Below are 15,835 nucleotides of genomic sequence, written 5' to 3' on the forward strand. Positions count from 1 at the left end.
AGAAGGCTTGAGAACAGAATAATCTGCTAAGAAATAGAGAAATGACAAGATAATGATAAGATATTATTAAATTATGATGGGTCTTAAGATCATCTCTCAGTGACCTCACAACTATCTTGGCAGCAGTGTTTATCATAACTCCTAGAAACACCAACACAAAGAAGCTGTACTACTACCCTCAGAAAAATCTGATATTAAAATCTCTATAGCAACAAAAATGCGGTCACAATTTAAACACTTCAAGAACACAAACAGAAATAAGAGCTTGTGAGATCCTTGAGAATATTCACAAAATTCTGGAAAACAACAGAACTTTCCTGTGGTGTAAGGAATCTCAAAATCCACAAAATATCACTGAAATATCTCACAAATGCTAATAATCAAAGCACATTCAAAATTACATACTGAAATGTGAAAAATTGCTTGGTATCTCCAAGGTGCACCAAACAAAATCAGCACTGATCACACTATGCAACAGTGTGTAACGAAGAAAATTTAATACTGCATATATCTGCCTAAATGAATAATCAATGGCAAAGCAGACAAGCTGTCTTTGATGACTTCTTTGATGTTTTTGTCTTGTTCTTGATAGAAATGTCCCATTCCCATCAAAAACAATATAGAAACTAATATCTCTGCTGTAGCAGTCAGAGACATAGGTTGACTCTAGCAAGACCCGAATATGTAGTTACAGAAAGTTGGCATATTTAAAACCTGCTACTTGAATCAAAAAGCCATCACCTCTCTCACCTGAAACAAAACCCTAGCGTTTCCTTGTTGAACAGCTAATTGCTCATGACAGAGTCATTAAAATCTTCAGACAGCTGAAGGAAGAGGAAAGTTGGTAAGCTGTACAGGATTTATAAGACAATTAATTTACAGACACAGAGCAGCTGATCTACATTCTTCCAGAAGATTGTTAATTAGGAAATGTAATACACCTTAGGAACTCCTAGAGTTGTACAACAATAAGAAATGAGATTCTTGGAGAGAGATGTTTGCCAGTTCCTGAAGATCCCCAATATTTTTGTTCCCTGTTGTAGAATTAACCTTAAAGGGACCCTCAAGGTAGAAAAGATTAGTAGTCCAGAGGTGGGAAACGAGTTACAATAAATGTAGTATTGATAAAGAAAACAAGACTGGTATCAGTGAAAGTTGTCTTTGGCATGAAGACAGAAGAAATTGATAATAAAAACAAGGTATAAATACAAAATATATAAGACTTCAATGCATATACACAAAATGGCAGACCAAAAAGAGAAAATAAGTTTCCAGATATAAAAATATCCAGGACAGCATATAAAACCATGCTTAATTCCTAAACCATGCTCTAAGCTGAAATACCAATTTGGAATGGATTAAATATCAGAAATATCAGAGAAAACATGTCAGTGATAAAAGCAACCAGAAAGATTTGTTTGCTTTGAATTTCACTCCAGAACTTTTTTTTTTTTTTAATTGATTTTATTACTCATCTCAGTATGTTATACAATAAAAATAGTCTGATTTCACCTTCTCTTCATAGTTATGCGTTTTATTATTAAAAGAGATGGATGTCTTCCAGGTTTGATCTGCGTGACATAAGGCAGGAAGCACACAGTAACTTCTGTATTAAGCAAATATTCCTGTAATGCTTCATACATATCTGAATAAAATACTATTTTTCTATTCAGATAAATTATGCACTCACTTCAGCATCAATTAAGAAAACTTGCGTGATCTTTGAATCACAATGCCTTACAATGGCAGACACGACAACTGCATAAATGATCTGAAAAATCTGTGCTCAGAATTTAGAAGAGAGAATGGCAGCTCTGTCACTAGTAGCACTAGTAGGCAATTTTAACTTTTTTTTTTTCTAAGAAGTGCTTGTAGCTGCAAAATGTTACAGCTACATATACAGACAATATTCTTATTAGTATATATTATACTCTTAGGGAGAATTCTTACAGATCCCCAGTAGACCTTTTTTAATTATACCTCCTTGTCTTTCTATTCTATTCTTAGGATCATGACAGGTTTGAGAGAGAAAGAAGAAATGTCAAGTATGATTTAGAGCAATTAGGTTTAGAAATGGGGAGCTGGGGCTTTACACTAACAGATGGACAGTCCACCTACCGTTTTGAGTTACAGAAGGAAAAAATATGAGAGTACAAGCGGCATGGGAGATATGTATCCTGCAGGACAGATGACACAGTAGGTGTGCAAACAGACTGTGGACTGAGCCTATATAGGAGTGCAAAAAGCGAACAGGGAAGGATCTATCTTTTGGATTAATTTGGAATGTGGCTTGCAGGGATCAACACTGTGATCACTTCTGTCTTAGATGCTTCTTAGCCATAAGCACACAGACACAGACAGACAGACACTCAAAACTCCATACCTCATTATAATGCTTGTTCAATGAATCCAGAATTCCTTTTAGTCCAGAAGGACCCTGTAAGGAAAAACATGTATCAGAAAATAGTTTTAATTTAGCTAATGTTAAGTTTACAAACCTGTATTCAAAGAGTACTGGGACTTAGATTTTTATTTGATTATACAGTAAATTATTTTCTGTCAGATCATTATATCTTTTTCTCTCGGCACATGGAGAAGCACAGTCAGTCTCAAAATCCTTGAGTTTTGAAAACTGGCAACTTTTTTTCGTAGCAAATCAGTCTGCCAGAGAAGGAAGAGGTGACATTCATATCAACTTTAATAGGAATCTCTTGTAGTATGAGCTCGATTTTCACTCCACAGCATTTTAAAACTTCTTTTCAGTAACTCAAAGCACAAGTTTTGATGTAGAAGCAGCTCCTACTGTGAGTAAACAGGCGGATTTTTTAACTTAGAGCACTGGAAGTGAAATTGAGGAATGCCAGAATTCTCTGAAAGACCAACTTTGTAGTTTTATGGATATGAAAGTTTAGATTTATACAGACACCTTTCATCAAGAATTTCAGCAAAGGAGAGCATTTCTTACTTAAATGAAGGCTTAGGATGGAGAGATTAAAAAAAAAAAAAAAAAAAAAAAAACCACAACAGGCCCTCAATAAAATTTTTAAGTGTTGTGAACCAGGGCAGAGCACAAGAAGTTGACTAAAGATTTTATGAACTAAAAGTTAGGTAAATTTACAAATTAGCACAGTAACTCTCCACATCAAACAATATGAACTACAGACACTTGTGGTGGCTGTAAGGAACATTTGACTACATTAATAAGATTAAAAAATCACTTTTTCAAGTCAGCTGGTCTGAATTAACTGAATTTAACAGATACAGGGCACAAAGGCAACTCTTCCCTCCCTCTTCCCTCACCTTCTCCCCCCCCTTTCCCCCTTTCTTTTTTTTTTTTTTCCACCACTACAGACAATTTACAGGAGCCTGCAACTTTTATGTTTATAGGAAAAATGTAGCTAGCACACATGTTCCCTAAAGATTGCTTTATAAAAGTGAATTCTTTTTAGTTTTGAAAAGGGTTGTTCCTTGAGAAAACGGAGTCTGTTTATCAGTCAGAGATTCTATGTCAGAGATTGGAGATTAGTCAGAGATTTTAATCACACATTTTCATTTTGCGTAAGGTCTTTGTGAATTGTTTTATAAGCACTGTTATTACACACACATACATAGGAAAGTAGCTTTCTGCACTTTCAGAATAAGAATCTATTGAAAATTTCCCCCATTTTCAAGCTAAAGGACACATAAAGCTATTACAGAAGTCAAAATTACTTCTCACACATGGACGGAAATTTGTCCAGATGAAAATACTATTGTTTTCCACGATGAAAAGTCCAGATAAGACTTCCTTAACAAGAACTGCTGCCAAATTCATGCAGTGCAACACCAAGACTACAGAGTATTCTTAGGAAAGTTGAAAAAACTGCCCATTGATAGATGTCACCTAGAGATCCAAGGAAAATACTAAAATGTCATGTATTCAACTGTGTAAATACTGATGAAAGTTTTATTGCTAACCAGTAATAATGGGAAATCAGCTACGTCTACTGTATATACCACATCAAACATCACATCTTGTCTCACTCCCTCTTTGTTCCCCAACATCAGAAGAGACGCAAGCCCATATTTTTTTCTATTCATTTTTGAAGTGTATTGTCACTTTAAATTTAGAATGAAAAATAAGATAAATATAGTCATGATGTTTCAACTGAGATGCTCACTCAATGCTACAGTTAATGGCAGAATCTCTACTCTGATATCCATATTAAAGATGACAATTTAGAATTGGGACTGAACCATGATGACACTGCATACTTATTACATGTCTCAACTTCAAGACTGTTGTTTTAGAAAGGACTCTGTAATACAGCAAGCTGTCAAAAAATCAGAATTTATCCTCCCTTCTCATTTGCCACTATGTTGTTTCCTTTACGTTCCCTCCCCCCTCCCCCCTCCCCCCCCCCCCAGTGGAAAACCAGTAAAAATGAAACCACTGCAATAATAAAATCCAGGAAGGATCAGATGCTCTATCTGCCACCAAACCTGACCTCTCAGATATTATTTGTACATCAAATAAATCATTTCTGACAAAATTGAAAGCCTTTCTATATGTCACTGTTTTGAGAAAATGACATAACCTCAAGAAACCCCAGAACTATCTTGTGACTAAGGCAGCTGAGGGGAACTTAGGGAACTTGGGTTGGATTCTTGACTATGTCAAAGTCTTTGTGTTATGAGGCAAGCCACTTCTCTGTGTTAGTCTTCCCATTTTCAAAAATTGACATAAGTGTAAGTATTCCGTCTGTCTTTCTATAATAAAATAAATTAAAATAATAAAATTTTGTACAGCAGATGAAAATACTTTTATTCAGTATATTTATTTATTATACTCTGAAGTCTCTACAGGCAATAAGCAAACTAGTATTATCAGCTTGCAAACGTACAAGCAATGAAATTAACAGAAGTTGAAGAATTACGGTGCAGGCAATTTCTATCTTTTGAATGAGAATTTTGCACATCTGCCACTTTGGATATTTTTCAAACATGCTCCTCTGCAAACACCAATCAAAAGCTCACTTGAGCAGGGTTTCCTTTTTTTTTTTTTTTTTTTTTTAAATTGTATATCAAGTCATGCAATTGAGGTAACTGAAGCACACAGAGAATACATGTGCATGAATAGGAAAAGAACTGAAAACATCCTGATTATTTTTGTGAATCACAAGCAGGTTTCAGATGTTGCTTCTATAGTCAAGGTAGGAACAGAATAGGAACAGAAATACAGGTGTTTAAAAGAAAATAGCTACAAATTGTGAAATTACTGGGGTTTACAATGTATTTTTCTCTCTTAACTTTTCTAGTTTGTCTGCATTTCTGTAAAGACAAGATTGCAGAAAAATTTACCCAATCTCACAGTCTGCATATTAAAATGTGTAACAACTGAAATGCACTGGTTGCATCTCAAGAACAGGCCATTTCTGAGAACACAGCACTGAAAGGGACTCAGTCTAATCACTTTATTCATCCATTTCAGATCTGCGCCTACCCCTTGAAATAATATACTGCTCTTCTGATTACTATAATGGAAAAAGAACATGAAACCCATCAGTGCAGATGTATAATATTGTATAACAATTTCAAAAAGAAAGCACGATGAAGGCATGATGGCCTGCCACAATAGAATACATTAAAATACATTTTGATATGGAATTTAAGAACTTAAACGTGCAGAAACAAACAATATGACCGATCGTTGCCAGCCATTCCCATCCTAAGCATTTCCAACTTTCTTCTAAAAAGCAGCAGAATGTCCAACAATACCAGAAATGCTACTGACAATTTTCACTTACCATTACTTTTGATTTTCTGTTTATTGTAATTAACTGATAACATTCATTCACTTTCAAAATATTGGTAGAATGACAGTATTTTCCAAGGCAGAGGAAATGAGATTTCCAAGGCAAACTGCTGGCTACTTAAGATAAGTAGGCTGGTGGCACTGGCATATGTACTGAATAAAATGAGACCAATTCCAAGTATATGGAATTAAATGAACAAACTCAAGTAGCCTGTGAACTTCTCCATTGCCTCATATGGAACATTAATGAAAAAAAAAACCTTATTTTAATTTAAGACTTTAAGGAGACTTTAAGCTAATCTTCAAAAGAAAAATGATTGCGTTGATAAAGATAGGAAGTTCAGCCCCTTGCAAAGGGAACTGGTGAACTAGTTTTTGATATAAAGAAGCTGATGCTTCAGTTTCCTGCTTAAAGAAACTTCACATAGCAAATGTGAAGCAAATCCATTCAGGCTGCAAATAACTGTGGATATGTTGGTATAAAACAGCAGAGATGCAAGAGGATGAATAATCTTGATTGCAGTGCATTAACCTGTGATTTAGGAGACCCAAAGTTGATTTGCCAGCTCTGACACATACAGCTTGTTGGACAAGATGATACTTGGCCAAAGTATATAGTCCTCATGTTGCCCACCTTTAAAAACAGTGCTGACAGCATTGCCCTTCTGCCAAACAGTAACACTGGGCAGAAATCTTCCTCTGACTCACCCCAAAGAACACTGCTTTAGTAGTTGAAGTATGTAGCACAACTCTGGCTTGTCACTCTTTATTTTTAAAACAGTTTGATGCTCCTCTGCAATGGGAACTACCAAGAAATGGAATTCTTCCAGTCCTAACTGTTCCAGCAGAGGCTGAGAAAACTGGGACAGAAAAGATAAGGTCAACACTTGATGGAGAAACCAGTAAAACTACTTTTTTTTTTTTTTTTTTTTTTTTGGTACTATTTACAGAAGTAAGGCAAAAAAAAAAAAAAAAAAAACCTCTTTTGAACCTTAGATAGGTATCACAAAATCTGTGATGTGTCCCGTACTACCCTGTTTCAGTATTGATATCTCCTACAAATGACCATAAGATGTAAAACAGTTCCAGACATCAAGCAGCTTGGAGCAGAAGAAATAGAAACAAAAATGATTGTCTCTTAACAGAACTCTGAACAAAACTAGGCACCTACCTATCAGCCCTACACCAGAAAAGCATTTTGCCTAAGTAAAGATTACAGAATCAGGCCAATGCATCACTATGCCAAGAGCATATAAATATTAAGGTCAAACATCTTCCATACACATGCTTTTAAGTATTGAATAAAATACTGTTGCTGGAACTGGAGAGTCTATGCATTAAACAATGCAAAAAAAAAAAAAAAAAAAAAAAAAAGCTATGTTTTTCTGGTAACCCCTTCTGCGTTGCTAAATCCTGTAGATGTTTTTGTTAGCTGCTACCGCAGAAGAAAACTATCAGTTTAGCTCTACAGTAAGATCAAAATGCTACAATAAGATCAAAATACTTAAAACCTCATATCATCCTACTGTGAGAGTATTTCTTTTTGTTTCATTTATGAAAGCATTTTGATTTCAACGCAGAACCATGCAGTGTGGGATAACCATATGTGAAAGAGAAAGTATCTCTTTCAGAGGCCTTCAGAAGAAAACACAGACAAGAAAATATATGAAATACATTTGAAGAGTACACAGATTGATTTCACAGTTGTAATATCCAGAATGGTTTTGAGGGATAAAGGAATAGTGGATTAAACAGAAGCTTTAGTTTTAAAAGGGAGGAAGCGATCCAAAAGCACTAGAGGGAGCTGCTGTTCTATTTAAACTGTTTGGATTCCTTGTTTTCAGCATAAATTGTTGTGCACTGGAGTGTGATGTGTGAGCACACATCTCAGCTCTCTAGCAGTGATATAATAGAACAGTACTCAAAAACAACATCAGAAAGCATGGATGCAAACCATGAATTCTGAATCAGAAGGGAATAACAGAGCATTTTAAAAGTCTACAATGTTTAATAAACCTTAAAAGAAATACTCAAAGGACCTAGAAATCATCATATGGGTAAGCATAGGGAAATAGTTCTTAATAACCAGTCAGGAAAAATATTCATTGACTCCTTGCCTTTTGTGGGCATAGGATTTGCTCCAAAGGGAAAAAGTGACACAATAAAGGATGCCTGGAAGAGATGCATAGGGAGTCCCGCTTTAACTGAGTAGTTTTACCACCATGTGCCAAGAGATCTACAGTTCTGACAAAGTGATGTGGGTTTTTAACCAAAGATGTGCAGATGATCTTAAGGGACTGGAAACTAACTACAAACATCAATTTCACATGGGAAAAAAATCCCCAAAAAACAGGCTAGAATAAAATATAATGAGGTATTGAGAAAGTGCTAGAAAAGTCAGAGTAGAGGCAGATGGGAATATAAAGAAAACCTTAATTGCTGCAATGCCAGAAGTAGCTGAAAAGTAATTATTTTGATTGATCAAAACTCATGTCACCCTTTAGCAATGTCCAATTTACAGATCTTTTGATTGTTCAGCATGTGGTCTCATACGTCCTTCCTCCCCTTTGGAATTGTGCTTTATACCAACTCTCCTGAGCATTTCATCCTTTTGTCTGTTCGCTAACTTCCTCAAGGAGGCAGAACTTTCCTTCTTACAGCTTTTATTTCTTTTTTTTTTTTTTTTTTTTCCTTTTTTCCCCCCCATTGCTAAACACCTGGCTGTTCTCCTAATATCTAAATTAGGTACTCAGCCACATGGCATAAACTGATAAATAAATAAGGTAATTTTGTTAACACTCAGTGTGTACTGTAGCTACCTTCAAAATTAATGACTGAATTACCTTTTTCTGAAATAAAATTTTCTTATTCTTTTGAAGCATGAGCCAAACACCAAATGTATATATGCCAAATTTATGATAGACACCAGCATGCAGGTGTGATAGTTCTGTTGTACTTCAGAACCAAAGCAGAGGCTGACCATATATCCGTACGGATGAGGAGGTTGGCTCTACTATTAGAAGCGCAGTTACTGTTAGTAACTGGAAGCACCATAAAGCAAAACTTAGTATGTTTAGTATGTTCCTCCCACCTTGGGAAAGATGGGAGGAACACTGAATCATGTTAAAAACTTGCCAGTATGTACCAGCTTTAGCACTTTAATTATGAGTGTATCACACATTAGTAAGCATTACTGCTTACACAATATGCTTTTTCTATGCAATTTTGTCAGTACTGGAAAAAGAATTCAAGATGCTATTGTAGCTGTATCCAAAGCAAGGACTGCATCAAGACAGCTATACAGAAACAAATACCTTTAACCAATATTTAGGCCATGACTGCTTGGGGAATGCTTTTCTGGGGTATGGTCCCCAGACAGAGCTCTTCATATGGATGCTTCAGTACTGACAAAGCTGAGCTTTGCATTGCTGTAGGAAAATCTGAAATAGGCTTCAGTAATAAAGATGCAATTTAGCTTCCACTGAATGTTTCTGGTATGTCTGTCAAAGACCATACATCTTCCCAAGCCTGACCTGCCAGCAAAACTATGATAGCAGAAATCTGTAATGGAGAAACAGCTTTTCATTGGTTCACAGAAAGTTAAGCAGATTAGGTCTCTGCTATGTTTTTGTTTTCTATTTTTTGTCTTTTAAAGGTAATTTTTGGCATTTGTATTAAGAAGGATTCTGTATCATGCCCTTTCTCTGGATACCCCCAGTCTGCAATATCACTTTAGCATTAGTAATCCACAGGGTACAAAAGACTCAAACAAACAAGGCTTTAATATGACTATATGTAGGGGAGGAGAGGGAGATAGAGGGATTTTTAACTACTTAGCTTTATGCAGGATAAATGAACACCATTATCAATTTCCTTCTGAACACTTCTAGCAAGGCAAAAGGGAAATAAATGTGATTTGCAACATTTATGTGGTTTTGGTTTTAGATAAGTGTAAATGACATCTTTTTCAATTTATTCATTCTATTTAATGCAACATCATTCTCTTCTCTAGAACTAAGCCTCGAAGTTTTCCCTTGCTGTGGGCTTTAAATATTTCGAGATGCAAACTGCTGACCTTTATCTATTTCAGGTAAGCAGAAAAAGGAATTGTGAAATCCTTTCTTGATACTATGAATGTGAAGCAGCAGCAGTTTACTTATTCCACAAATTAATGGCTGCTTTATATTTGTGCATGACAGCATTTTTACAAATACAATAAATAGGAAATGTTACAAATATGATCATGTTTTCCTCTACGAGATGACCGCATTCATTATAGGCTAAAATAGACCAGATTCATGCTTGATTTCAAATTTGAAATCATGTATCTCTTAAAAAATAAATCCCAAACCTCTTAGATCTGAGCTAAAACCTTCAGTGCTTCATACTACAAATCCTTTCATAGAGTCATGTATTAATCTTTTAATTCTTCTGTAAACTCCTCTGAACCACAGCTGAGTGCTCATTCCAGTGCTGGGTATAATCCTCCCCACCATTCAGACAGTTGGCACATGCTTCACACAGTCCTTCATCTTTCAAATTACCCCCTCTGAGACAGAAATTATCCCTTCTTCTACAGAGCATCACGCATTTTGTAAAGTGAATGAATGCACAGTATTCACATTTAGTATACATGGCCGGTCTTTCTTTGAAATGCCAGATAATTTCTATTTCCCCCACTGCGGTTTGCATCTTGCTATTTTGCTGTGTAGTCTCCTGTATTTGTGGACACAGTCTCTTTCTCTTTGTTGTATCAAAGGGCTGGGTATAGCAGCTGTTTGATATAGCAGAGAAAACACTGATCATCTGTTTTTAGCTATAACTATGATCAGGTAAGCTGGTACAAAAATGTTAACAAAGTTCACTGTTCTAGGATAGAGGAGAAGATTTCCCATTCCCCTTGCTATTACTCACAGGAGGTCCCGGTGGTCCTGGTTTTCCAGGGAGGCCTGGCTTGCCTCGTCTTCCCTGGAAACAAAAAAGAGCAGCAGATGTTAATAAATGTTATTGCCAATGATTGATCCTGTAGTAAGAATTTTGTTCAAAAGAAAGATTTATTGTCTTATTTAGAAAGAAGACATCCAAAAACTAACCAAAGTGAATACTTCACTGCATTACCTATGTATGGTACTTTTAGGGTTGTTTTTAATAATTAAGACAAACAGTATATTTGCATCAATGTAACATTTACTGTCACATTTTAAAGCTTTCTCATGTGAATGCACATCGCTAGTGCTATAAACAGAGCATCCTGATGATGTATAAAATTATATTTTCTCTTAGCATACCAGAGTCTGTGATGTTGAACTGTGATGCAGCAGTAGTCACCCTGACTTGTACATTAAGTATAAATGTGCAGTATAACCCAATTAACAAACACCCATATACTTCTGTGGGATGTAAGAACAATTAGAAAGCAATTAGATATTTATTTGCGAAAACAGTTCACCTTCTAGTGCACATGCAACATGATTTGCATTAAAAGTTAAAGGTCCATAAGTCTACCTAAGTTAACAGGAGACTTTCTACTCAGTCTAAAAGCACACACATACAAATATTGCAATTTTTTAAGCACAGCACTCAACTGAAAAACTGCTGTTTTCACACAAACTTTTTTTTTAAAAAGAAATCAAATTACTTAAAATTCCATAAAAATTGAAGTAATTCACAGTACTTTACATCATTATTGCCAAGCTGAAATCCAATGCACATTTTTTTTAGTAACAACAGCTGAGAACAACTAATATCTAGGTCTGATGTCCAAACAAAACCAAAACCAAATAAAAAAAACCAACAGTATTATATCCATAAGGACTTTTTTTTTTTTCCCTTGCATATGGCAAATGTAAATCAACAAAAAGCATTGAGGGGATGGTCCTAGTGAAAACGTGGCTTATGAAATTAAAAACTGAAAATGCTTGCTGACAGCTCACAGTTAACACATGGGGATATTTCTGCAAGTTATGATTCCTGTATCTAGCCCTACCTCTGCATCTAATTAAATGACATCACACAAGCTGCAGAAGTAAAATCTCAGGGACAGGGAAACCACTGCCTCACTCTTCACAGGTGGAATTCCTGATGTGTAGGAAACCACTCTCATGCTCTGCCTCTCTTTAATCTCGAACAATACTGAGAGTAAACATGATGATGGATGGTAGTAAGGGTGGAAAATCCCTTCCTCACCAGGGTAACTTGCTGCTTAGATGTCAGGGGTGCTCCTGAGGAGCAGGACAGCAGGGTTTGAAGCCCTTCAAGCTGAATAAAGAATTAAACAAGGGCTGTGGGGATATGTTTCACCCACTGGGCTGTGACATACGACATGTACGCTGCCACCATGGCTTTATGAGTCAGTGTGTTCTAAGGGCAGCATGAAAAAAAAACACTCAGCATATTTGGAGCACTGAATTCCTGGGTCTTAACTGGCTGAGACATATGCTATGTGCTGAGCTGTTTAATCCTGCCAGTACTCGCACATGCAGAGCTACAACTGGGGCAGCTCAGGGTGAATTTTCAGAATCAAAATATGGCACCAGGTGCCTATACTGGCTTCAAAGCTATCCTGTCCCTCACCACCCACCCCATGACATGTCCTCTGTGTGCTGGTAACATCACCCGTGCAGCCATGTGATGAACCAGAGCAAGCAACTCATCTCAAGTATGGATACCCCCCCAAAAAAGTAGATTAATTTTTAAAGTTGGTCAGTTCTGGATTTCATTCCCTAAGCAACCATGTAGCAAGCCTAGCATAAGAGGCCACAACACTGGTAAAGACGTACACACACATACACACACCAAAAAGAGAGCCTGTTGCTAGTTAGCACTGCCACTGAAATAAAAGCTTGTGAAATATCAGAGTACGCATCTCTGGGCCTTCACCCCACATGCCAAATTCCTATTTAGATTTTACATCCCAAAGTTGAGATGTGTGACTTTTGGACTGATTTCTAGTTCAGAAAGGCAGATGGAAATTAATATTTCCCAGCCTTCTTGAAAAACAGTAAACTTTCCGAGAAAGCATGAAAACCAGATTGAGATAATGATGTGAGTAATAAACAAATATAAACTGCTTCATACTTTTAAAATAGTTCCTCTGAGTTATAATGATCTATACTGTTGACTTCTTGAAGCACCTTCCTTTTCCTGTTTGGACTTATTTAAAGCATCCTGAGGATGACACTTAAAATCACAGCAGTCTAAACAAAGTATCAAGGAAGTGTCACGGGAAAGAAGGCAGGGCTTTGACTGGCAGACACAACTGTGAATGAGGTGTTAATTACACAGGAAAACACGCAACATGTTTGAAAGGCAATTTCACCTTTATTTACAAGATGAGCTAAAATGTGATTTATGACATATTGCCAGGTCGAGGCTTGAAAAGCTTTCTGAAAAAATATCAGTTATAAAAAAAAAATGGGTCAGTAATTTTTCAATGTCATTTATTAATTACCAGAACACTTACCTACTGAAACAGAATAAGCACTTGCCCTACCTTTTATTCAACCCTTAGAGTATGTGCCATGTGTACATTAAACATTTAGAACAGTCACAAATCTGTATTTTTAGAGGATCAAAAGTAAATGAAAATAACAAAAATTAAATGCGAAATAAAAATACTGACATTTTCCCATTCAGAGAGGGGCAAAAATTCCAAGAATTCAAGTTAGATGTTTCTAGATTTATTTATTTTTTAATCACATCATGCATTCTTTGTTTTTCTTCTACTTTTATGGCCAGCGTAAAAGGCAGAACAATTTTCTTTACTGGTTCATAATTGTAAACACACTTTCACCAGCAAGAATGTTTCTATTGAGCTGTTCTGCAGATATTAGCCTGTTTCTTAGTCTTAAGAACCATTACAGCCAATGCAGCAATCACTACAACTGTACCAAAAATAAATAGGTAAAAAAGATATTTCTGAAATGATGCATCAGCTTTTTCTAGAGAAACAGGAGTCCTCTTCCTTTTTCCTACAAACCGTTCTAAACTTTAAGAAAGAAGTTTCTTACATTTCTAAATTTTTAAGTTTCTAAGGCCACTGATGTAGCAATGCTTTTTGGATGCAGAGATTTAAATTTTAGGGATACAGACAGAGCTCTGCCTGCTGGCAAGCACTCCTATTTCTCCATGGCTTCCCAGCATCAGTATGGAAAAAAGTAAAGTATAAAGTATAGTAAAAGGAGAAAAAAAAAAAGTTTATCTTTTTGTTTAGGATAACATAAAATTAAAAACTAAACAATTAGAAGATTTTTTTTTTTTTATATATATAAGCCCATTATGGTCTTGCCTTGAGCAGACCATGAGTCAGTCTGTAACTAAATATTTATGTTTTGATTCTGAGCCTTCCTTCTGCCAAGAAAGAAGTGAAAATACCTTGGTGTCCTCTTGGGCTCACAGAGTAGGGCTCAGCAGAGCTAAGTCAGAAGTGGGTGCTGGCAGCCTGGCGAGAGCTGTACTCTTTGCTGTATGGCTGTGTATGGGGCAGACAGCTGGCACAAGAGGCCCAACAAACTGTTCCCTTGCCCCTTTGCAAGCAGATGTGCAGAGATTACAACATTAAAAAAAAACATTGACCAGCTGCACAGTGTCATTCTCTGTACAAACATTACCTACAAATAAATTTAAGGTGAAATTCATTACCTTTGTTTCGTTGAGTTTACTGAGCAAATACTATGGTTATAAAACAACTCAAAATATAAATAAATGTTCCAGACATCATGCAATTCCTTTAAATCAAAAAGCAATACCATCTACACTAACTTAAAAAAGAATAATAAAATAAAGAAAGGATAAGTCATGTCAAGAGCTGTCTAAGATTACTTAGAATAATATCTAAGGAAAATAAAAGCAAAATAGTTGTTTGCTATTTCCTTTGTGCTGCATCCATTTTTGTTGTCAATCAGTGGGATAAGAAGTTATCAAAATATAACTGATATTTTAGCCCATCCCATTGATTTCTGAAATGCTTGCCCTGAACTAATTTGGACAGCAGGCTAGTTTCCTCTTTCCTGAGGACAAACTCCAGCTATGATACACACACAAATCATTCAAGCAACTGCTTGATCAGGGGCAAAAAGAATAAAATATTAAAAATAAAATAAACAAGAAATTATATGCTTCAGCAACCCCCAGCTGAGTGTCTAGCTGAAGAACACAGTCAAGTGATCTCTTCATTCCTCTCTTTCTTCGCCCTTTCTGTTAATCAAAATGACTTGACAAGTTTTGCCTCAAGTTAGATTGAAAGCTCTTGAGAAGCAGGGCTCTGTGCATCCTTGCGTACATTTGTGCTCTGACTGCAGCCTCTGGGCACCGCTGCAGTCCCAATACACAATGGCAGAACTCTGAATGTATATTGTAACTCTTTGCCCTCTCGTGTTACATCCATCTATTCACGTATCCCTAATTATAGAAGAGTAAGACCACTAATCCTAGTGCCTAAAATAGACTGCAGATTATTTTAGGATAAAATTGAGTGGAGTTATGTAGGAACACTGACATGATTTGCAAAATGGAATTGATAATTTAAAGACCCCACACTCGAGAATGAAGGCAAAAGTTCTTAAAATAAGCCTGTGGGAATTTTCATGGGAAACAGCTAATTAGCAGTCCCCGAAACACATCATCACATTTCAAAACAGGAACTAGTTCTAGAGAAAGTAGGAAGCTGGATTTAAAGCTGTAACTACTACAGTTATTGGACAAGATTAATGAGGCTTATGTAACTCGTTTGCCAGGCTAAACTGAGATCCCCTTGCGTAAGCCTTAAAAACAGCCTGAAAGTGGGACAGATACATCCAGAGCAGGAAGAAGGAGGAAAGCGAGGTTACCCATCTCAGTGTCCAGTGCATGGACACCTTGGCGGCCCCTTGGGCATGTAAATGTAGCCATACAAGCAGACTCCAAGTAGTTATGAGATTGCTTCTCCATGTGCCCAAAGCTCCCTCAAAGCAGCCCAACAACCAGGCAGGCTGAATTAGCCCTGAGTCTGAGTTACCTGGGAATACATAAATGAGGCTTTCCTTTGCCTCATTCCTCAAAGCT

General features: G+C 36.4%; 1 protein-coding gene and 1 long non-coding RNA gene across 16 annotated transcripts in view; one reads left to right on the top strand and one right to left on the bottom strand.

Moving 5' to 3' along the window:
* The window catches only part of COL19A1 (collagen type XIX alpha 1 chain), a 201,009-nt gene that overhangs the window by 56,614 nt on the left and 128,560 nt on the right, over nucleotides 1–15,835 (bottom strand). For all 14 annotated transcript variants that reach the window (XM_068678250.1, XM_068678247.1, XM_068678246.1 and 11 more), the window contains 2 exons: nucleotides 10,709–10,762; nucleotides 2,384–2,437 (listed from right to left, as the gene is read on the bottom strand). In XM_068678250.1, the coding sequence (XP_068534351.1) occupies nucleotides 2,384–2,437; nucleotides 10,709–10,762 (108 nt within the window). The remainder of the gene's footprint in view (nucleotides 1–2,383; nucleotides 2,438–10,708; nucleotides 10,763–15,835) is intronic.
* The window catches only part of LOC137854612 (uncharacterized), a 71,389-nt gene continuing 65,222 nt past the window's right edge, over nucleotides 9,669–15,835 (top strand). The window contains exon 1 of one of the 2 annotated variants that reach the window (XR_011095297.1): nucleotides 9,669–9,884. This is a non-coding gene — a long non-coding RNA (uncharacterized lncRNA). The remainder of the gene's footprint in view (nucleotides 9,885–15,835) is intronic. The other variant, XR_011095296.1, reaches the window with a different exon arrangement.

This window comes from Anas acuta, chromosome 3, assembly GCF_963932015.1.
Source record: "Anas acuta chromosome 3, bAnaAcu1.1, whole genome shotgun sequence".
Lineage (NCBI taxonomy): Eukaryota > Metazoa > Chordata > Aves > Anseriformes > Anatidae > Anas > Anas acuta.